At 42.3% G+C, this 17,725-nt stretch overlaps 1 protein-coding gene across 1 annotated transcript in view; it reads right to left on the bottom strand.

The window, feature by feature from the left end:
• LOC106510400 (uncharacterized) overlaps positions 1-17,725 on the bottom strand; it is a 422,513-nt gene that overhangs the window by 274,616 nt on the left and 130,172 nt on the right. The window contains exon 4 of the mRNA XM_085024903.1: positions 5,809-5,876. Within this exon, the coding sequence (XP_084881029.1) occupies positions 5,809-5,876 (68 nt within the window). The remainder of the gene's footprint in view (positions 1-5,808; positions 5,877-17,725) is intronic.

The following is a 17,725-nucleotide window of genomic DNA, read 5'->3' as shown; positions in this document are numbered from 1 at the left end:
CAGTTAAATCAAAGCCCACTGGAGGAGAGGTTTGTAAGCAGAAGAATTATCTGTCTGTATTTTGGGGAACACTACTAAGTCCTTCAATCCAGCTTTGACCTGGAATATATTTTTACCACCATCTGTCTGATTTGTCCGTCTATGCCTCAAATGACTCTAAACTGAGAAGGGAAAGCAAAGGCATGTAGATTTTCCCCCTAAATGATAACATCTACCACACTAAACACAAAATTAATTCTATTACTTCATTTATCCATACAGCACCTTGATGCTATGTGTAGCTTGAACCCATTCTCTTAAAGTCCTCACAATAACCCACTGTATAAAATGTGCCACGATGTATTTATCCATTCTCCTGTTACTGGACAGGTATGTCTTTCCAATTTTCATTATTGAAAATCAAATGCAACACACAAACTTTCTTTTATACGTTTCCTTGAGCACAGTCTCTAAGTGCATACCTGGTGGGAAACTGTTGGGTCAAAAGCATTTGCATTCTACAATTGTGTGAGATCATAAAAATGCTCTCCAAAGTGACTCTGCAGCAGTGTATACAAGACTTCTCATTTCTCTACGCATTTGCCAACCGTTATCATAAGATTTTTTAAAATCTATTAAAAACAAAATTTTACTGATGGATGTAAGTAAGCCTAAACAGTAGTTAATATTTATTAGATATTCAAACTTTCCTCTTGTGAATTGTCAACTCATATCCTTTGGTTGTTTTTCTATCCCACTACTTCTTTTTCTCACCAACTGGCATGGATTCTCTGTAAATTCTAAATTCCAACCCCGTGTTAGTATTTGCTTTCCAAATACTTATTGTTCACTCTTCACTTTTGTTATAAACCTCAGTGGAATACTAATTTTAAAATAGTAACATTTATCAAAATACTTTTAAAGTTTGTGATTTATATTCCTTGTTTAGGAAAACTTTCCTAAGAGTTAATGTCACAAAAACTCTTTTAATTTCTTTTAAAAGTTATTCTTTTCACATTTAAGTTTTAAAATCACCTAAAATTACCTTTCTATATGCTGTGAAGTAGGCATATAATTCCACTTTTTTTTTCTGTAGGGATAACCAGTACTTTCAGGCACGACTGATTAGAGAATTCTTCCTTTTCCATCCGCATCTCATGTCCCTTGTCATGTATCAGATGTATGTATTCTATTCTGTTCCATGGCCCATACTTGAGTCACCAGCTGATACAAGTTCCCATATTTTGTTCTTCATAATCCTTTTATCTACTCGGAGTCCCTGATCTTCCATAAAACCTGTAGGATCTTAACTTCACCAAAAACGCTATGATTATCTCTCATTTGTTAGCATAGCGTCTCTCCCTTTTTTCAGGCCCTCTTTCTATCTTTAAACGGTGTTTTGTACTTTTCTCCACATCTTACAAATATTCTGATGAGTTTATTCCAAGCTAATTTAGAGTTTCTGTTTTAACAATGTATAAGTTTTAATAATTTGGAAATAATTTTCAAGGTATACAGTCAATAATGGCTTTTTTCCCAATTCCTGTACCTCTTTTTTTTTTTCTTTATATTTCATTGCTTTGTACACCCAGGACATTGTTGAATAGAAGTAATAGTAGTACATATTCTAGTTTTTGCTACTTTAACAGAAATACATCCAAAGGACCACTCTTGAGGCTGAGAGTCTGATTATTTTTTTCTGCAGGCTTTTATGGATTTTTTTCTTTTCAGGTTAAGAAAGGTTTCTCCTAAAAGTTTTTTCCTCCCATGAAATAATGTTGAAGTGTTCATTGGGATGGCTACATGATTTTTCTCCCTTTATCTAGTAATGTATATTTCATGAATTTATTTTTTGATGTTAAACTCTTCTTGCATACCTAGAAGAAATCCTATTTGGTGATGACAGATTTTATTGTCTACATTGCTGAATTTCATATTGCTCATGGTTAATTTAATATTTTTAATAAATGAGATTTATCCACAGTTTGTCCCATTTTATTTTCAAAGTTTTACTAACTTCAAAAAATGACTTAGGTGGCTAAGTAGTATTCCATTGTGTACATATGAGTAGTATTCCATTGTGTATATACACCACATCTTCCTTATCCAATCATCTGTTGATGGACATTTGTATTTTTCATTTTTTTCTATTTAAGGATTATCTGACATTAAAAGTTTTAATAATGCTCTACTACAACACTCTCTGGGAAAGGTTTTTTTAGGGCCTCACCCTCAGCAGAAGGGAGTTCCCAGGATAGGGGTCGAATCGGACCTACAGCTGTTGGCCTATGCCACAGCCACAATAACACGGGATCCAAGCCGTGTCTGCAACCTACACCACAGTTCATGGCAACGCTGGATCCCTGACCTACTGAGCAAGGCCAGGGATCGAACTCGCATCCTCATGGATACTAGTTGGATTCATTTCTACTGTGTCACAATGGGAACTCCACAGCAAGCTATTTTTAAGGGAATGAAAATTTCTGGGAGTTACTGCTATGCTGCAACAGAATGGGTGGCTTCTCTGCAACGCCAGCACACAGGTTTGATCCCAGGCCAGGCACAGTGGGTTAAGGATGCCACAGCTGTGGCATAGGTGGCAACTGCAGCTGAGATCTGATCCCTGGCCCAGGAACTCCACATGCTGCAGGTCAGCCAAAAAAGAGAAAGAAGAGAAATTTTCTGAATATAGATTCATAGTATTTTTAATTTGTTCATGTAAGTTATTCATAGTATTGACTCTTGGTCTTCTAAGTCTCCATAGTATTTACCATTTCACTGATAATATTGTTGATTTTTCTGGCTCAGTCTTGCTAGGATTGTCAATTTTACTCACTCCTTCAAATAACAAGCTTTTGGCTTTGGAGACTTTCTCTAATCGTATTTTCATTTTCTATTTCAGTGATTTTCTCGCACATCTTTGATTAAGTCCATATTTTTGCTTCCTTTAAATTTATTCTTTTTTTTAAATAATACGCTCTTAAGTTGAATGCCTAGTTATTTAATTTTAAACCTTTATTTTTCTCTGAGACAGGCATAAATCCACATGCAGGAATCACATGAAGTGCATCCCACACTTTATTATTATTATTGTTATTACTAACATCATTTAATTCTGAATATTTATTCCCTCTCATCATTATTTCTTCTTTGACCCCATTAATCATGGTGAAGTAATTTCTTGGTAACCATATTTTGGGTAATATTTTTACTACTGATTTCTGTGGCAGATACAGTTAGTCACCTGCCCCCAAATCCACTCTCATTTCATTCATTGTAGCAGAACCCCTAGTCTGAAGTCACAATAGGTCCAGTTAATGGACATTTCCCAGCCTCCCTGGCAGCTAGATTTGATCAGGAGACTAAGTTCTGACTGATGAGATGTTAGGTACTAAGCACCTCAAGTTTAACATTCTCTGAACACAACTACTGATGATCGATCACCACCAAAAATCTATTCTCAAAATCCTTACCGCCTCTCCCATCATCCATCCCAGCTGTGGGGTGGAAAGCCCAAAACTCCTTCTTGTTTATGCTTTTCTTCATATTCCACAACCAATTCATGACAGCGTCCTCTCGGCTCTATTTCCACGACACATCTACATCTGACCACATCCCACTCACTCTGCTGCTATGAACCTAGTCCTAGCCACCACCTTCCCTCCTTGGAATATTCTAATAACTTCCTGATGGGACTCAAGGTCTCTTGTTTTCCCCAGAATCCCCTGCACAAGCAGCCAGTGAACCTCTTAAAAGGTAAATCAGATCACTGCATCCCCTGCCTTAAAAGAAACTCTCACATGGCTTCTGCCTTGCAACCAGAACAAGAGACGAACCCCTTTCCCTGGCCAGAATTCATCACACAAGGCTGTGTGAGATTGGGCCCCCGCCCGCTTCTCCACCCACTTCCCCCTGCACAGACGCCCTGCCAGCTCTCAGACGAGCTAAGCCCAGCCTATCTCAGGATAATCTTTCTGCTTGGAGCAGTTTTCCACCAAAAAATTTCTTCCAACCATACTTGACCTGGGTTCCTCCTTCTCATTATTCTGGACTAGGCTCAAATACCACCACTTCAGAAAGCCACCCTACCCTAGCTGAAGCAGCAACCTCCCCAGCATCCTCAACCTACTGCCCCAGTTTACCTCCTTTATAGCTCTGCAGTGTTCATTACCAGCAATTCCCTTGTTTACTTACTTATTTTCTTACTTTCTATTATTTATGTTCCTCACTGTATGATAGGCTCCTAGAAAGCAAAGATACTTTTTCCTTTGCTGTCGTTTTTAGAACAGCCCTCTGATTACCACTAATGGTCAGTAAATACAATATATAATGTATAATATAGGAATATATACGCATGCATCATTTGGTTATTTGATGTGTAATATACCTCATGTCAACATAACATATATAATATCTTCTATATAATTTATAATAAATTCTGCACTTTATACAATGTGTAATATATGCTATGTGATAAAGTGCAGAGTAGTCAATCTACTACAAACAATCACAAATAATAGGAGTCTTTAAAGACATACATCTTGAAATTTTTTGGTCCCACTTCTATAATTCCCCCAAGTGACACAAATACACAAAGAAAGAGAAATAGAAGAAGAAAGGAGAAAATGAAAAAAACAGGGAAAACTGAAAGAGGATCAGGCTGATGAAAGCCTGCAAGCGCACATAGGACTGCACTTGCTTCCCAGTTCTCACCCAGGTACCCAGGTGGCTGGGAATCATGGAATCTCGGAGTTTTGAGGATTCTTAAGAAATCAATTACCCAAAGTCCAAATGGAAAAATAACTAATGAAACAGCACATTGTAAATGCCTTTTTTAGATATGTTTCTGGGCTGTAATGGTTCGATAGGCAGGTCACATTTTTCAGCCAGATCATGTTGTGCATCTTCCCACAGCTGGCCTTTTCCTTTCGTCTTAACATCTGATTTTCTCCATCTCTTCATTTCTACTCTCAAAGTCTATTTCTAGTCACCATATGCTACTTTTCAGCAAGCAGTAACTTGGAGCAATTCTGCCCACAAATTTAGGCAAGTAAAGGCTATGTAAGACAAAACTAGAATCCCCGCCTCCCCACGGGCTTGGGACTTTCTGATTTCATCAGTGTCACTGGGGTCTGTGGTCCTCTCTAAAGGACACTGCCATTCTCTTCATGGTAAATAGGAAGGAAAGGAAGGCGATCAGAGCCCTCGGGATGGAAATTTCAGGTTCTTTTTTTCCCCAATCCTGCTTTTCTAAACAAAGCCCTGCAGAGACAAAACCTGGGAAGCTACCACAGCTCCATGACGACTGGAAGGGCCAGCCATGGCGACCATCTCCATGTGCGCATCACAGCCACTCGGAGACTTGCACGGGCAGCTGCGGGATAAACATCCGCGGCGCTTCTCACCAAGAGAGGCTCTTTAGCAGCCAGTCCGTACAAGGTGGGCTGGGGCAGAATGCTCCCTCACAGGTCAGCCTCTTACTCGGCGAATTCAGTCGCTTCTTTTTATTGACTATACTAAGATGGAATAGCTGTCCTTTTTTCTGTGTTATGCCACATACAAGCACAGCCTTTCTATTCCTACTTGTCAGATTAATGATGCATTTTTTGTTCTCAGTGTACACATCTGTGTGTAAAGGAGAAAAGGACAGAATGATACTCAGAGACCGGAAGCCCTATGGGAAAGGTCATTGAGCATGCTCCTTATTTTAAAGCCTAAAAAAAAATCTTTACCACTTATAAATTGTTTTAAATGAAGGAACAAATCTTCATTGAACCCTAAATGCTGACAGAGTGGACACAGTCCTGCATGATAGCTCTGTTTACTCACATTGCCTGGGATTTCCTTCTCTCCCACAGGGTCGGGCTCCTCACCGTGGGGATGTAGCAGGAGGATTTCTGAAAGATTTGAAACAAGGCATTGACCATCACTGCAGTAATTCTCACAAAGATATACTTCCATTCCTGAGGTGATTTGGAGGCAGGTCAGAGGCTAATTTCATTCTTTTTTATGGAATATGACTAAGCCATTTTTTAAAAAAAAGAATGAGGAGTTCCCATCGTGGCGCAGTGGTTAACGAATCCAACTAGGAACCATGAGGTTGCGGGTTCGATCCCTGCCCTTGCTCAGCGGGTTAAGGATCCGGTGCTGCCGTGAGCTGCGGTGTAGGTCACAGACACGGCTCAGATCCTGCGTTGCTGTGGCTGTGGCGTAGGCTGGTGGCTATGGCTCCAATTCGACCCCTAGCCTGGGAATCTCCATATGCCGCAGGAGCGGCCCTAGAAAAGGCAAAAAAGACCAAAAAAAAAAAAAAAATTTGAGGGCATTTCCATTGTGGCTCAGTGGGTTAAGAACCTGAATAGTATCCATGAGGATGAGGGTTCAATCCCTGGCCTCGCTCAGTGGGTTAAGGATCCAGCGTTGCTGTGAGCTGTGGTGTAGGACACAGACATGGCTTAGATCCTGTGTTGCTGTGGCTGTGGAGCAGGCCAGCAGCTGTAGATCTGATTTGACCCCTAGCCTGGGAACTTCCATATGCTGCAGGTGCAGCCGTTAAAAACAAAAGAATGAAATTCTGCCATCTGCAGCAATGTGGATGTACCAAGAGAATATTACACTCAGTGAAATAAGACAGAGAAAGACAAGTACTTATATGTGGAATCTGAAAAATAATAAAGGTGTTCTCATCATGGCTCAGTGGAAATGAATCTGACTAGTATCCATGAGCATGCAGGTTCAATCCCTGGCCTCGCTCAGTGGGTTAAGGATCTAGCGTTGCTGTGAGCTGTGGTGTTGGTCACAGATGTAGCTTGCATCTGCTGCAGCTGTGGCTGTGGTGTAGGCCAGTGGCTACAGCTCCAATTCGCCCCCCAGCCTGGGAACTTCCATATGCTGCAGGTTCAGCCCTATAAAGACAAAAAAAGAAAAAAGAAAGAAAGAAAGACAGACAGACAGACAGAAAGAAAGAAAAAAAGAAAGAAAATAAAAAATAACACAAATGAACATATATGCAAAACAGAAACAGATATGGAAAACAAACTAGTGGTCACAAATAGGGAGAGCAGTGGGAGAGGGGCAAATTCGGGGTATAGGATAAAGAGACACAAACTACTATGTATGATATCGACAAGCAGCAGATTCAGAGCACAGGGAAATATAGTCCTAATCTTATAAGAAGTTTTAGTGGGTGTATAGTCTATAGAATCCCTATGCTGTATGCCTGAAATTAATATAACATTGTAAATCAATTCTTCTTCAATAAAAAAATTCACAACAATGGTCTGTTCATTCACTGAGTGCCTGGTATTGTCCAGGACACTGTCCTGGGTGCTAGTGGAACAATGAGACCAAACAGACATAATTCCTATTATCAAGAGCCCAGAGAAAGACACAGGTAGTAACTATAAATTATGTAAGTAAATATAAATTTTCAAATGTGACAAATGCAATGAATGAGAGAGAATTTTGAGAACCCTGTATTAGGATGAAATGAAATGAAACATTGACACCTTGGCCACATGACTGTGCACTGTCTCCTCCTTAAGTAAAGTGTGTTTCCTTGTTCCATTAAGGCTAAGCCAGGCCCCATGACATGCTCTGGCCAAGGACATATGTATGCAGGAATGACATAAGCAGAGGTTTTCACTGTACATGCAGAGTTTGGCCTGGCCTCGTGCATTTCGATCTTAGCAAGGGGGAAACAACTGCCCCAGGCAGCTACGGGTCCCAGAAAGGAGGAGAAAAATGGAAGAGACTCAAATCTAACTTACAGCCTTGAGCCAATCCCAAGTGAGTTCCGGAGAACCACAGCCAAACCACAGATCTGCCAACATAAATAAAAAATGGATGCAGCTGGTGGAAAGCTCCTGATTTTGGAATTGTTTGCTAGGCAGAATTATCATAGTAGAAACCTGACACAAATACACAATACATACAGTGGATTCATTTGGGGAGGTGAAGAAAGGCACTGGTGAGGATGTGACGATGGTGCAAAGCCTTCATAATTTTACTTAAAATACCAAACTTTTTTTTTTTTTTTTTTGCTTTTTAGGGCTGCACGTGTGGCATATGGAGGTTCCCAGGCTAGGGGTCAAATAAGAGCTGCAGCCACCAGCCTATGCCATAACCACAGCAATGCAGGATCCGAGCCACATCTGCGATCTACACCACAGCTCACAGCAATGCCAGATCCTCAACCCACTGAGCAAGGCCAGGGATCGAACCTGAAACCTCATGGCTACTAGTAGGATTTGTTTCCTCTGTGCCACAATGGGAACTCCCTAAAATACCAAACTTTAATAAGACCCTATCAGGATTTATTTTCATACTTCTGCTTTTTATTTGTTTGGTTCACCAGAGTCCTCAAAATCCTTGACTTTTTGTTGGTCAGTATTTGATCATATAGTACCTCAGCCTTGTATCGGCCTGGACTGCCTCGTGTCAAGAAGGAGAGACCCCAACAGGAGCACATGTCTACAGAGCAAAGAAATCAACGGTGATCCCACCAATTCCTCTCCTCAAGGTGATGAGAGTCCAGAGCAGGAAGGAGTAAGCAAAGGGTTATACAAATAAAGGCAAATTCCAATGAAACCAAAGGTTATGAAGGAGAGAGAGGGGGAGTCCAGGCATTTGGGGAGCCGAGGAGTATGGATTATGAAGACTTGGTCAAAACCGGAAGAAGGGACAGTGGCATCGCTGAGAGCAAAGTGCCAAGACGGAAGGAACGTGACGGGATAAGTAGGAGGAGGTTCCAAGTGGAAGGAGAAAGGTGAAATGACTGGAATCTGGAGGAAACCCCTGGGGGGCTAAGAAGCTTTCAGGGCACTGCCACTGAGACCGCTGTAAACGTGCCACACTGGAACTGCCTGCAAGGTTCCGTGGGGACATAGCCACCACAGCCATTTGTCTTCCCATAAGGTCAGGAAATGTGTCTTTTGTACAGTTAAAAGAAGCAGCTACTTTTACTAAGTAAAAGGAGAATCAGGGATTGGCGTTATGTGATCCCTGGCATCAGCTTTGTGCCAGGCACAGGGTAAGCAGCCAATCAATGTGTTAAAGGATGCAGATGGACCCGCTCATGATCCTAAAAGGAGTCACAGGGTATAAGAACTGAAAGGGATCCAAAATCGCCACCATTCTCATTGAGTAGATGGGGAAACTGCTCAAGACCAGGTAAGCACACGGTGATAAGCCAGAGATCAAATTTCAGTGTGGACTCTGGGTCTATCCCTGAGTCCTATATTCAGTTGTCAGCACACACAGTTTTCATAGTCCAGCTATCAGGTTGGAATGAGAGAGCAGCACCATGTCTTCGGACAGGAGAAGGAATCTCATGTATAAAACAGGATTCAACAGATGGAAAGTCAGGCCCAGCTCCATAACCTGCATCTCAGCATTCATCCTCAGTGCACTTCCTGCCACTCATTCCAACCATACTGCTTCACACATCTGTTGGTCTTCTGTGTAGATAATCCTTGCCCAGGATGGTGAGCACCAAGCACTGTATGCGGTCCCAAACCACACTGCTCTGACAGGTTTCTCACTTCAGTGGAAATTTCTCAGTGCCACTGCTCAGAGCTCTGCAGGTTGGGGATGGAACAACTGGGGGGTATCATTCACAGAGAGTGAGTGCAATGCACACAATGCCCCCTGTTTGTTCAGTGCACCACCTGAACATCTGTACACAGCAGTCCTGAGATTTCTGCTCTCCAAACAATAAGCCAACATCATAGCCAATAGTCTGAGGATGTCATGTGCTTTTTGACTATTTTGAATAGGAGACTCTTTCTAAAGGGTAAAGGGAGCTACAAGAAGAAGGAAGAATCAGGATTGGGGTTATCTGATTCCTTAGAAAAGCTCTATCTTGAACTTTCAAACAAGAGTAGAATGCAGGTAGAATTTTTTTGTAAACAAAAAAGCCATTGTAATCAACACACACACACACACACACAAAAAGGTTGAAAGAATAAAGTAGCTGGGATATTCATTGCCAGTCATTAACCTGATTTTCTAATGAATATGGCATTAGGCATTCATTAACAATCATTTGTGTTTATGTTGAACAGTGGATGTATAATGAAGGTTGGTAAATGAAAGCAAAATTAAACCAGGGAATTTTGGACACTTATAAAGCAATTAACTTGTTTGGCAGTAATTACACATTGAAAGCTAAATCAAGTACATTTAGAAAGCCACAAGAGTCGCCACATAAACCAGAGGTGCTTTGCTTTAAAATAATAGAGGAACCTCTCTTTCTTTCAAAATGAAAGAGAAAGGCAAAAGTATGGTATAAATGACAAATAAGGCCCAGGTTTAATGAAAAGAAATACGGTTGTAGCCCATATGTTAGAGAAGAGGCAAGTTAATGAAAAAATAGGACAGCTCAGCTAATTAAAAAAAGAAAGAATGGAAAAAAAAAACCCTTTTGTAACTACAATGATGTGAAAACAGGTGGTCTCTGGCACAGAGTTCAAGTTTTTGTTCTGCTTGTGCACACGCGCAGGCACACACAAGCACGCAGGCACATGGTCTACATTCTTCAACTATCTATCAGACAGGTGAAGCATAAAACCGAATCCTCCATCAGGTCCTTGGCCAACCCCTGCATCTCCGTGTGTAGCTATCAGGTCTCTGTCACTGACTGTCACTCAAGTTGGTAGCTTGATTCTCCAAAACATGTTTGACTGTAGCCTTTTTTCCGCGAGTTAGCACATGGCATAAGACATCAGTCATGAAATGCACGTGGGCTCCATTTGAAAAGGAGGAGAGAGAGAAAAGTGGTGGCAGGAAAAATAAAGGTGATCCCCCTCCCCCAGGGAAAAACCATCCCAGAACCGGTTAAGGAGCAAGGGGAAGAGACACGAAATTCCATTTGGCCCCGGCACTCATAAACAGAAACTTTGCTCCAAAAATACATTACAAATCAAATGAAGCTTTCAAAAATGAGGTGAATTTTTTCAAAACTTTCAATCCTACAATAGCTATCCAAGAAATATTACAGAGGTGCAGGTTGGGTGTATTTGTTTGTTTGTTTGTTTGCTTTCCTCGGGCCGCAGTAGGATGGCTGGGCTGGAGTCTTCAGATAAACGCAAGGTCTGAGCAGGGAACAAAGTTTTCCAAACAGGAATCTTGCGCATCCTCCTCAAAAAGAGCTGAAGATTCCTGAGCCCTCCCCATCTGACAAATACCTCTGCAAACAGGGATTGTAGGCGCTGGAGGTTTAGTAACCAAAAGAACAGTTCCCAGGGGGATCCAAAAAGGGCAGCTGGCTTTTTGGAAACATTTGCGAAGTGACTGGGTATCCACTATGGTAAAAGCAAATACTTGCTCTGTCTCTGCATTGGAACGGAAAACAGAAACCAGGAGATAGCTTTTGAAATCCTTGCACAGGCCATTTAACTGCTACCAAATTAAAAAAAAAATGTGTTTGCCATGATGGGGTGCATGCATTTCTTTCAAAACATGGGTATCTCTTTAAAAAGATAAAAATTTTATTTCCAAGCAGAAGAACAAGACATTAAACTGAAAAACTCATTTCTCACTTGTTTGGAACCATTTAAAATATTTAGATCGCCTACCTAGTTCTAATCTAATATAGAGCATTTCATTTGAGATTTTCTTGGTCAGAAAATTACTTCCTGATTTTGACCAAGAGCTCATCAATATTTCACTCTCTTGGCAAGAGTCCCAATACCGTTTCCTGAGCCTTCGCAGACAAATGCATGTATTTATATATGAGGAGATTCAGCGAATACACTATTCTTTTTCTAATCTTTTTTTTTTTTTTTTTTTTTTTTTTGTCTTTTTAAGACCGCACCTGCAGCATATGGAAGTTCCCAGGATAGGGGTCCAATCAGAGCTGCAGTTGCCGGTCTACGCCACAGCCACAGCTACACAAGATCCGAGCTGTGCCTGGGACCTACGCCACACCTTGAGGCAACACCAGATCCTTAACCCACTGATCAAAGCCAGGGATCAAACCCACATCCTCATGGATACTAGTCAGGTTTGTTACCACTAAGCCACAGCAGGAATTCTGGGAATACACTACTCTTAAAGGCACCTGCTTCTTGCATTTTAGAGTGCACTGGAATCACTTGGGAAACTATTTAAAATGCAGATCCGGATCCAGAAGGTCCGGAGTGGGGCCTGAGATTCTGCGTTTATGTAACAAGCTCCCAGGTGATGGTGATTTTCATACGGCAAGGTAGTGATCCACTGATCCTTGTAGTAGGTAGCTGGTTTTAAAGGGCTCTACCATCAGGACTATAGGTAATGGAAGCCTTGGAAACAGATCACTTCCTCTTTCAGAAGAAACCTGGAAAGTGTGATAGACCAGCAATTAAGCAATAAAAGAATGAAGACGCCTTAGAAATGAAATATACAAGAGAAGTGGCTTATTTTGTTTTTTTGGTTTTTTGTTTTTTTTTTTTTTTTTTTTTTTTTTTGTCTTTTTGCTATTTCTTGGGCCGCTCCCGCGGTATATGCAGGTTCCCAGGCTAGGGGTCGAATCGGAGCTATAGCCACCGGCCTACGCCAGAGCCACAACAACGCGGGATCCGAGCCGTGTCTGAAACCTACACCACAGCTCACGGCAACGCCGGATCGTTAACCCACTGAGCAAGGGCAGGGACCGAACCCGCAACCTCATGGTTCCTAGTCGGATTCGTTAACCACTGCGCCACAACGGGAACTCCAGGAGAAGTGGTTTAGTCACTATTCCTTTAATGCAATTTCGAGCTGCCACAGCCTTTTGTGCATTTCTCCAGGTGTTGAACTCCAGACAATTCCATTTACCAAACAACTGTTGATAAGCCATGTGCTGTGTTTGGCATTGAGGATAAAATTCAATGAGCTGTAATGCCCACAATGCTCCCCTAGCACAGCTACGACACAGCAGGAGAGAAACTCTGATAAAATGATGCATAGGGTATCAGAGGAGCTCCTGACCCAGAGCTAAGGAGAAGAACGTTTCAACAAGTTAGAAGTTAACTGAAAACACTTCCTGGAAGAGGTGTCAGTAGAGCGTGTGCAGAAGCAGGGGCCAAAAGATACCTATTTGAAGAAGAGGAAATAAGAGCGTCCTTAGCAGAGGATCAGCATGGGAAAACATCTAGACCAGGAAAACATCTGACCCTAAAGAAAAGAGTAGGTGTGTCCCAGCAATAACTCCCTGAATCTGAAACCGAGCAAGACCCTGCAGGACCCTCCTGGGTAACAAAAGCCTTTCTGTGACCCCTGTTTGCAGGAAAATGATTTTAGCCTCCCAGACCTTCCCTGAGTTCCAGTGGGGAGATTCTAACAGGTACTAAGCATAGGAGTGAGGAAATGCAGAAACAAAGGAAAGGCAGTCAAGAAACAGTAGTGCAGGATGGGGCAGGGTCCTGGCTCCTCCTCAGGGGATACTCAGAACAATACGGAGCACAGGGCTGAGTTCCTCTAGAGGAACCAAGGGCCCCAAGCAGCTGGAAGACGGTCACTTCAGGCTGAGCAGAGGCACATAAGTTCTGCACTGGTTGGAACCAGAAAGCTGATGATTGAGATTCCTGGAATACCTCCCCACCAACCACGCGGAGGAAGGTCACACATCCAGAAGACCTCTCCCCCAATTTTGCCTATAAAACCTTCCCCCAAACCACCGAAGAGTCTGAGTCTTTTGAGCACGGGCCCCCCATTCTCCTTGCTGGGCCCTGCGATAAACCTTCCTCTGTGCCCAACTCGGACACTGGGGTTTGTCCGGCCTCACGCAGCAGCGGGCACACACACCTGGATTTGATGACCATTTTTCTACCAAAATCCTATTGAGAAGAGACTACTTTTGTCATGTTTTGCAGATAAAAAAATCGGAAGCCCCGAGAACTTAGTGACAGCCCAAGGCAAAATCACCACTCAGTAAGTGGAGGAGCTGCGATTCCCATTCGAATCTGCCTAGATGCCCAGCCTCTGCTCATTCCCCAGGCTCTGGGATCTTGTGTAGGTGTTTCAGCGTGACTGGGCTGTGGGATGTGAGGAAGCAAGTGATCTGGTAAGAGTGCCATTACATTTTCCATAAGGAATCCAGCCTTGAATTTTCCTTCCCTCAACTAGTAATTTGCTAAATAAACAAAAAAATAATAATTCATCCCCATTCCATGGTGATTTGAGGTTTTAACTGCCTGGGGCAGACACTGGTTAGCAAAGAATTGTGGACCCTGAAAAAACAAATGATTTTGGTCTTGATCACATGCTTATTTATTATCTTTTAAAAGGTCTAGATTTTGGTGTTCCCATCGTGGATAAGTGGTTAACGAATCCAACTAGGAACCATGAGGTTGCAGGTTCAATCCCTGGCCTTGCTCAGTGGGTTAAGGATCCGGCGTTGCCATGAGCTGTGGTGTAGGCCGGCGGAACAGCTCCAATTAGACCCCCAGCCTGGAAACCTCAACATGTCGCGGGTGTGGCCCTAGACAAAGACAGAAGACCCAAAAAAAAGTCTACATTTTGATGAATAAGATCAGACAGCGGAGTTCCCAGCATGGCGCAGTGGTTAACGAATCCGACTAGGAACCATGAGGTTGTGGGTTCGATCCCTGGCCTTGCTCCCTGGTAAAGGATCTGGCATTGCCATGCACTGTGGTGTAGGTTGCAGACGCGGCTCGGATCCCTCGTTGCTGTGGCTGTGGTGTAGGCCAGGAGCTACAGTTCCAATTCGACCCCTAGCCTGGGAACCTCCATATGCCGTGCGAGCGACACTAGAAAAAAAGGCAAAAAGACAAAGAAAAACAAAACAAAACTCAGACAGCAAAAGCTGAGACTGAACCAAGGAAACTGAACAAGCCACTGCTGGCCCCATGGAGCCTTCAGGCAAAGTACCAAAAACAAAAGCCCAAGATACAGACCCAAGGCAGGATTTGCTTTGACCAGCAGCAAACAGGCCTGTATTTCACCCTTCACTTCTCCCCTTGGCCTGAGGCCCTGGTGCAGGGTACACCCCTCCAGTGTTATGTCATGGCCCTGATGTTGGTGACTTCAGCGGGGGTACACAGTACATGGCATGCGGCGGGGGCTGGGGGGGGTGAACAAAAACACTAGTTTCTGGGAAGACAGTGAAGCGGACACAAGAACTGTACGTGTAGTACACACTACTTTTAGGGGTTTAACCATGAACACAAAACAAGAGATGAGACAGAAACCAGATGGGGCAACGGGGTCAAGTGTTGACTTTTGTCACCCTCGCTAAGGAATTAGAGGGACCTGGAAAAGCTTAGGAGCAGAGGAAGTGGGTGTGGAGGTGACGGAGCAGGCTTAACACACACAACAGTCAACTTTAAATTCAAAAGCATCAGTTCCTTCCTTATTCTAATCCTTTCTTCCAGGAAAACAAAAATCATCTCAGGATTAAAAGATTCTTTGAATCTAAGAAAATGTAAAACGAATCCTTTCTAAAATACAACTTGAATAAAATAACCTATTCTTTCCATATGCCATGATTATAAAATTGATTCCTCAGTTTCTAATGGTCAGCTGCTGCTTTCAGAAACCCAAAAATAACGATGAGAAAATGGGTTCCTAACCTACATATTTATGTAATTACTGTTTTTAGCATCACTTATACACAAGCTTCTTATGCAACAATTAATATGCATAATAATAAGCTGTTCATAACCAAACACTGTGTATCTTTGTCAACACTTGTTGTTAACAGTTTCCTAACACACAGCAGTAAAAATACACGTGCTGGCAGTTCTCCTCCTCCGGTGTCCAGAGAAGCCAGGAGATGGACAGGTTCTATTTTTTGGGGCCACATACTAATAACCTCCTTATAAACTTATGATCACAATTTGTATTTGAGTACAAATATAGTAAACTCTTAAAAACATTAGCCTTAACACTAATTATCAGGAATAAGAAGTTAGAGGTTCCGTGAGTCCTATGTTTTCTCTTTTATAGTGGTTACCATTTCTGAGGGCTCACTGAATTTTTAGGAACCTGCCAGTCTAGTCAAAAGAAATCACAAAGCCTTAACTAACGTATGCTAACTTTTCTTTAAGGAACAAAAGAAGCATCTTTGTTTGTTCCTCACCAGCAAACACCAAGCCATCTAAAAGGAGTCCTTTCAGTGGCAATGTTAGCAGGGAAATTCAATTGTATTTAATTAAGTTCTTCCCCCAAAAACTGCACACAGAAGCACCACAGAGGTTATCAGAGGTCAGATGCCTGTCACGACTTTCTGACCCTCCCAAAATGCAAAATAAAAGACGGTGGTCTCCCTGCTGGTAAGATGGGCTTCCACATTTGTGTCTCTCCCTTTCTGCTTTAATTTAATAGCAATCAGCACAATATGTCTGCTTTTTCCTGAACAATAGGACAGGCAGAAGTTAGATTTACAGCGCTGCAAGGGGAAGGCAGGAGACAAGAGAGGCTTACTATGGCTTTTAAGTTTCAATAAGAACATCACTTTGATACCCATTTTAAAAAAAAACTTGAAAATCTACTTAACATTCATTGTGGTCAGAAGTGGGCAGATGTGCACTTTGGAAATTGTATACTCCAGAATTATTGTGCATTGTCAACTTTCTTACACTTTCTTTGGAAGAAGGCTATTCGGAGGATCAGGATTTCTTTCCTACTGAAAGAAAAAAATACACAGTATCGGGTCATGCATTTAGGAATTCCTTGACTTTAAAATATTAGGTATTTATGTAGTGATCTTTATTTCCAAATTTCATGATTTTCACAAGTCTACTAATAACCTTATAACGAGCAGATTCCTGACATGGTCAGAAGCAGTGAATGTGTTTTATGAAACCAGACAAAAGTTAATTACCTGAAATGTCATCTGGAGTCTTGAATGTCTAATTACAAATGAGCCCAGGCATAGAATTCACTTCCTGAGACATTTGGTGTTGAGGAAATTGCATTCCTAAGTGGCATCGTCAGGAGAATCTCAGAACCTGGAACCCAGAGGACATCTTAAAGATGACCGAATCCAACATCTCAGTTGTTTGAAAGCCCCCATTAACAATCCCACCCCACTGTCATCAAGTCGGTAGTTAGACAGTTTCCACGAAGACGTTGAACTCACTGTTCCCTGCAGCCACCTGTTTCCAGGGAGACAACACTTTCCTAGAAAACCTAGGCTAAAAGGATCCTTAATTTTGAGGTCTAATGCCCCATATTTTAGACCTCGTCCTGCAACCAATTTAGGATCTTGAGTAACCCCTTTAATCTCTACTTGCCTGTGTATAAAGGAAGGTGAAGATATTTGGGTGACCATCTCTGAGTCAAGATCTTTGTGTTCAAATTGGTGTGCTGTACATTTTATTCCTGTAGGATTGTGAGGTCAAGACAGAGAATGTGCTTCAACTTGAACCCCAGCTTGGATCCACTGGTAGTGGCCACCTGGATGCTACATTAAAAAGGATGTTGAGACCTCCCAGGGTTCATGGGAAAGAGCATCACGACTGATCATCACAGCACAAGCCAGTCTGAGGGTGGATGAGGCACTGTGCCCACATTGTCCATCCTTGCTCTGGGTCATGCCTACGAAAGAGCTAGAAGAGGACATCTTGAGACTAGGGCTCTGTTCCAGCAAGAACAGCTGGGAGATCAGGGCGGGTGAGAACACAGGAGTTATTTCCAGAGTGATTCCAATCTTGGGGATCAGAGCCGCCTGGCTTCTGCACTTTCAGATCAGAAAATTGGGTTTAAAGAAGACTGCATATTCAGGTCCAGTCACTCTTAAAAGTCAAGCAGCAGGGTCAGGAGA

The sequence above is a fragment of the Sus scrofa genome, chromosome 5, assembly GCF_054392235.1.
Source record: "Sus scrofa isolate SSC_HxYL_T2T_F1_AM1 chromosome 5, Sscrofa_HxYL_maternal_Yorkshire_Landrace_v2.0, whole genome shotgun sequence".
In the NCBI taxonomy this organism is placed as follows: domain Eukaryota; kingdom Metazoa; phylum Chordata; class Mammalia; order Artiodactyla; family Suidae; genus Sus; species Sus scrofa.
The sequence above is the reverse complement of the archived record's forward strand: the minus strand, read 5'-3'. Positions and strand labels throughout refer to the sequence as shown.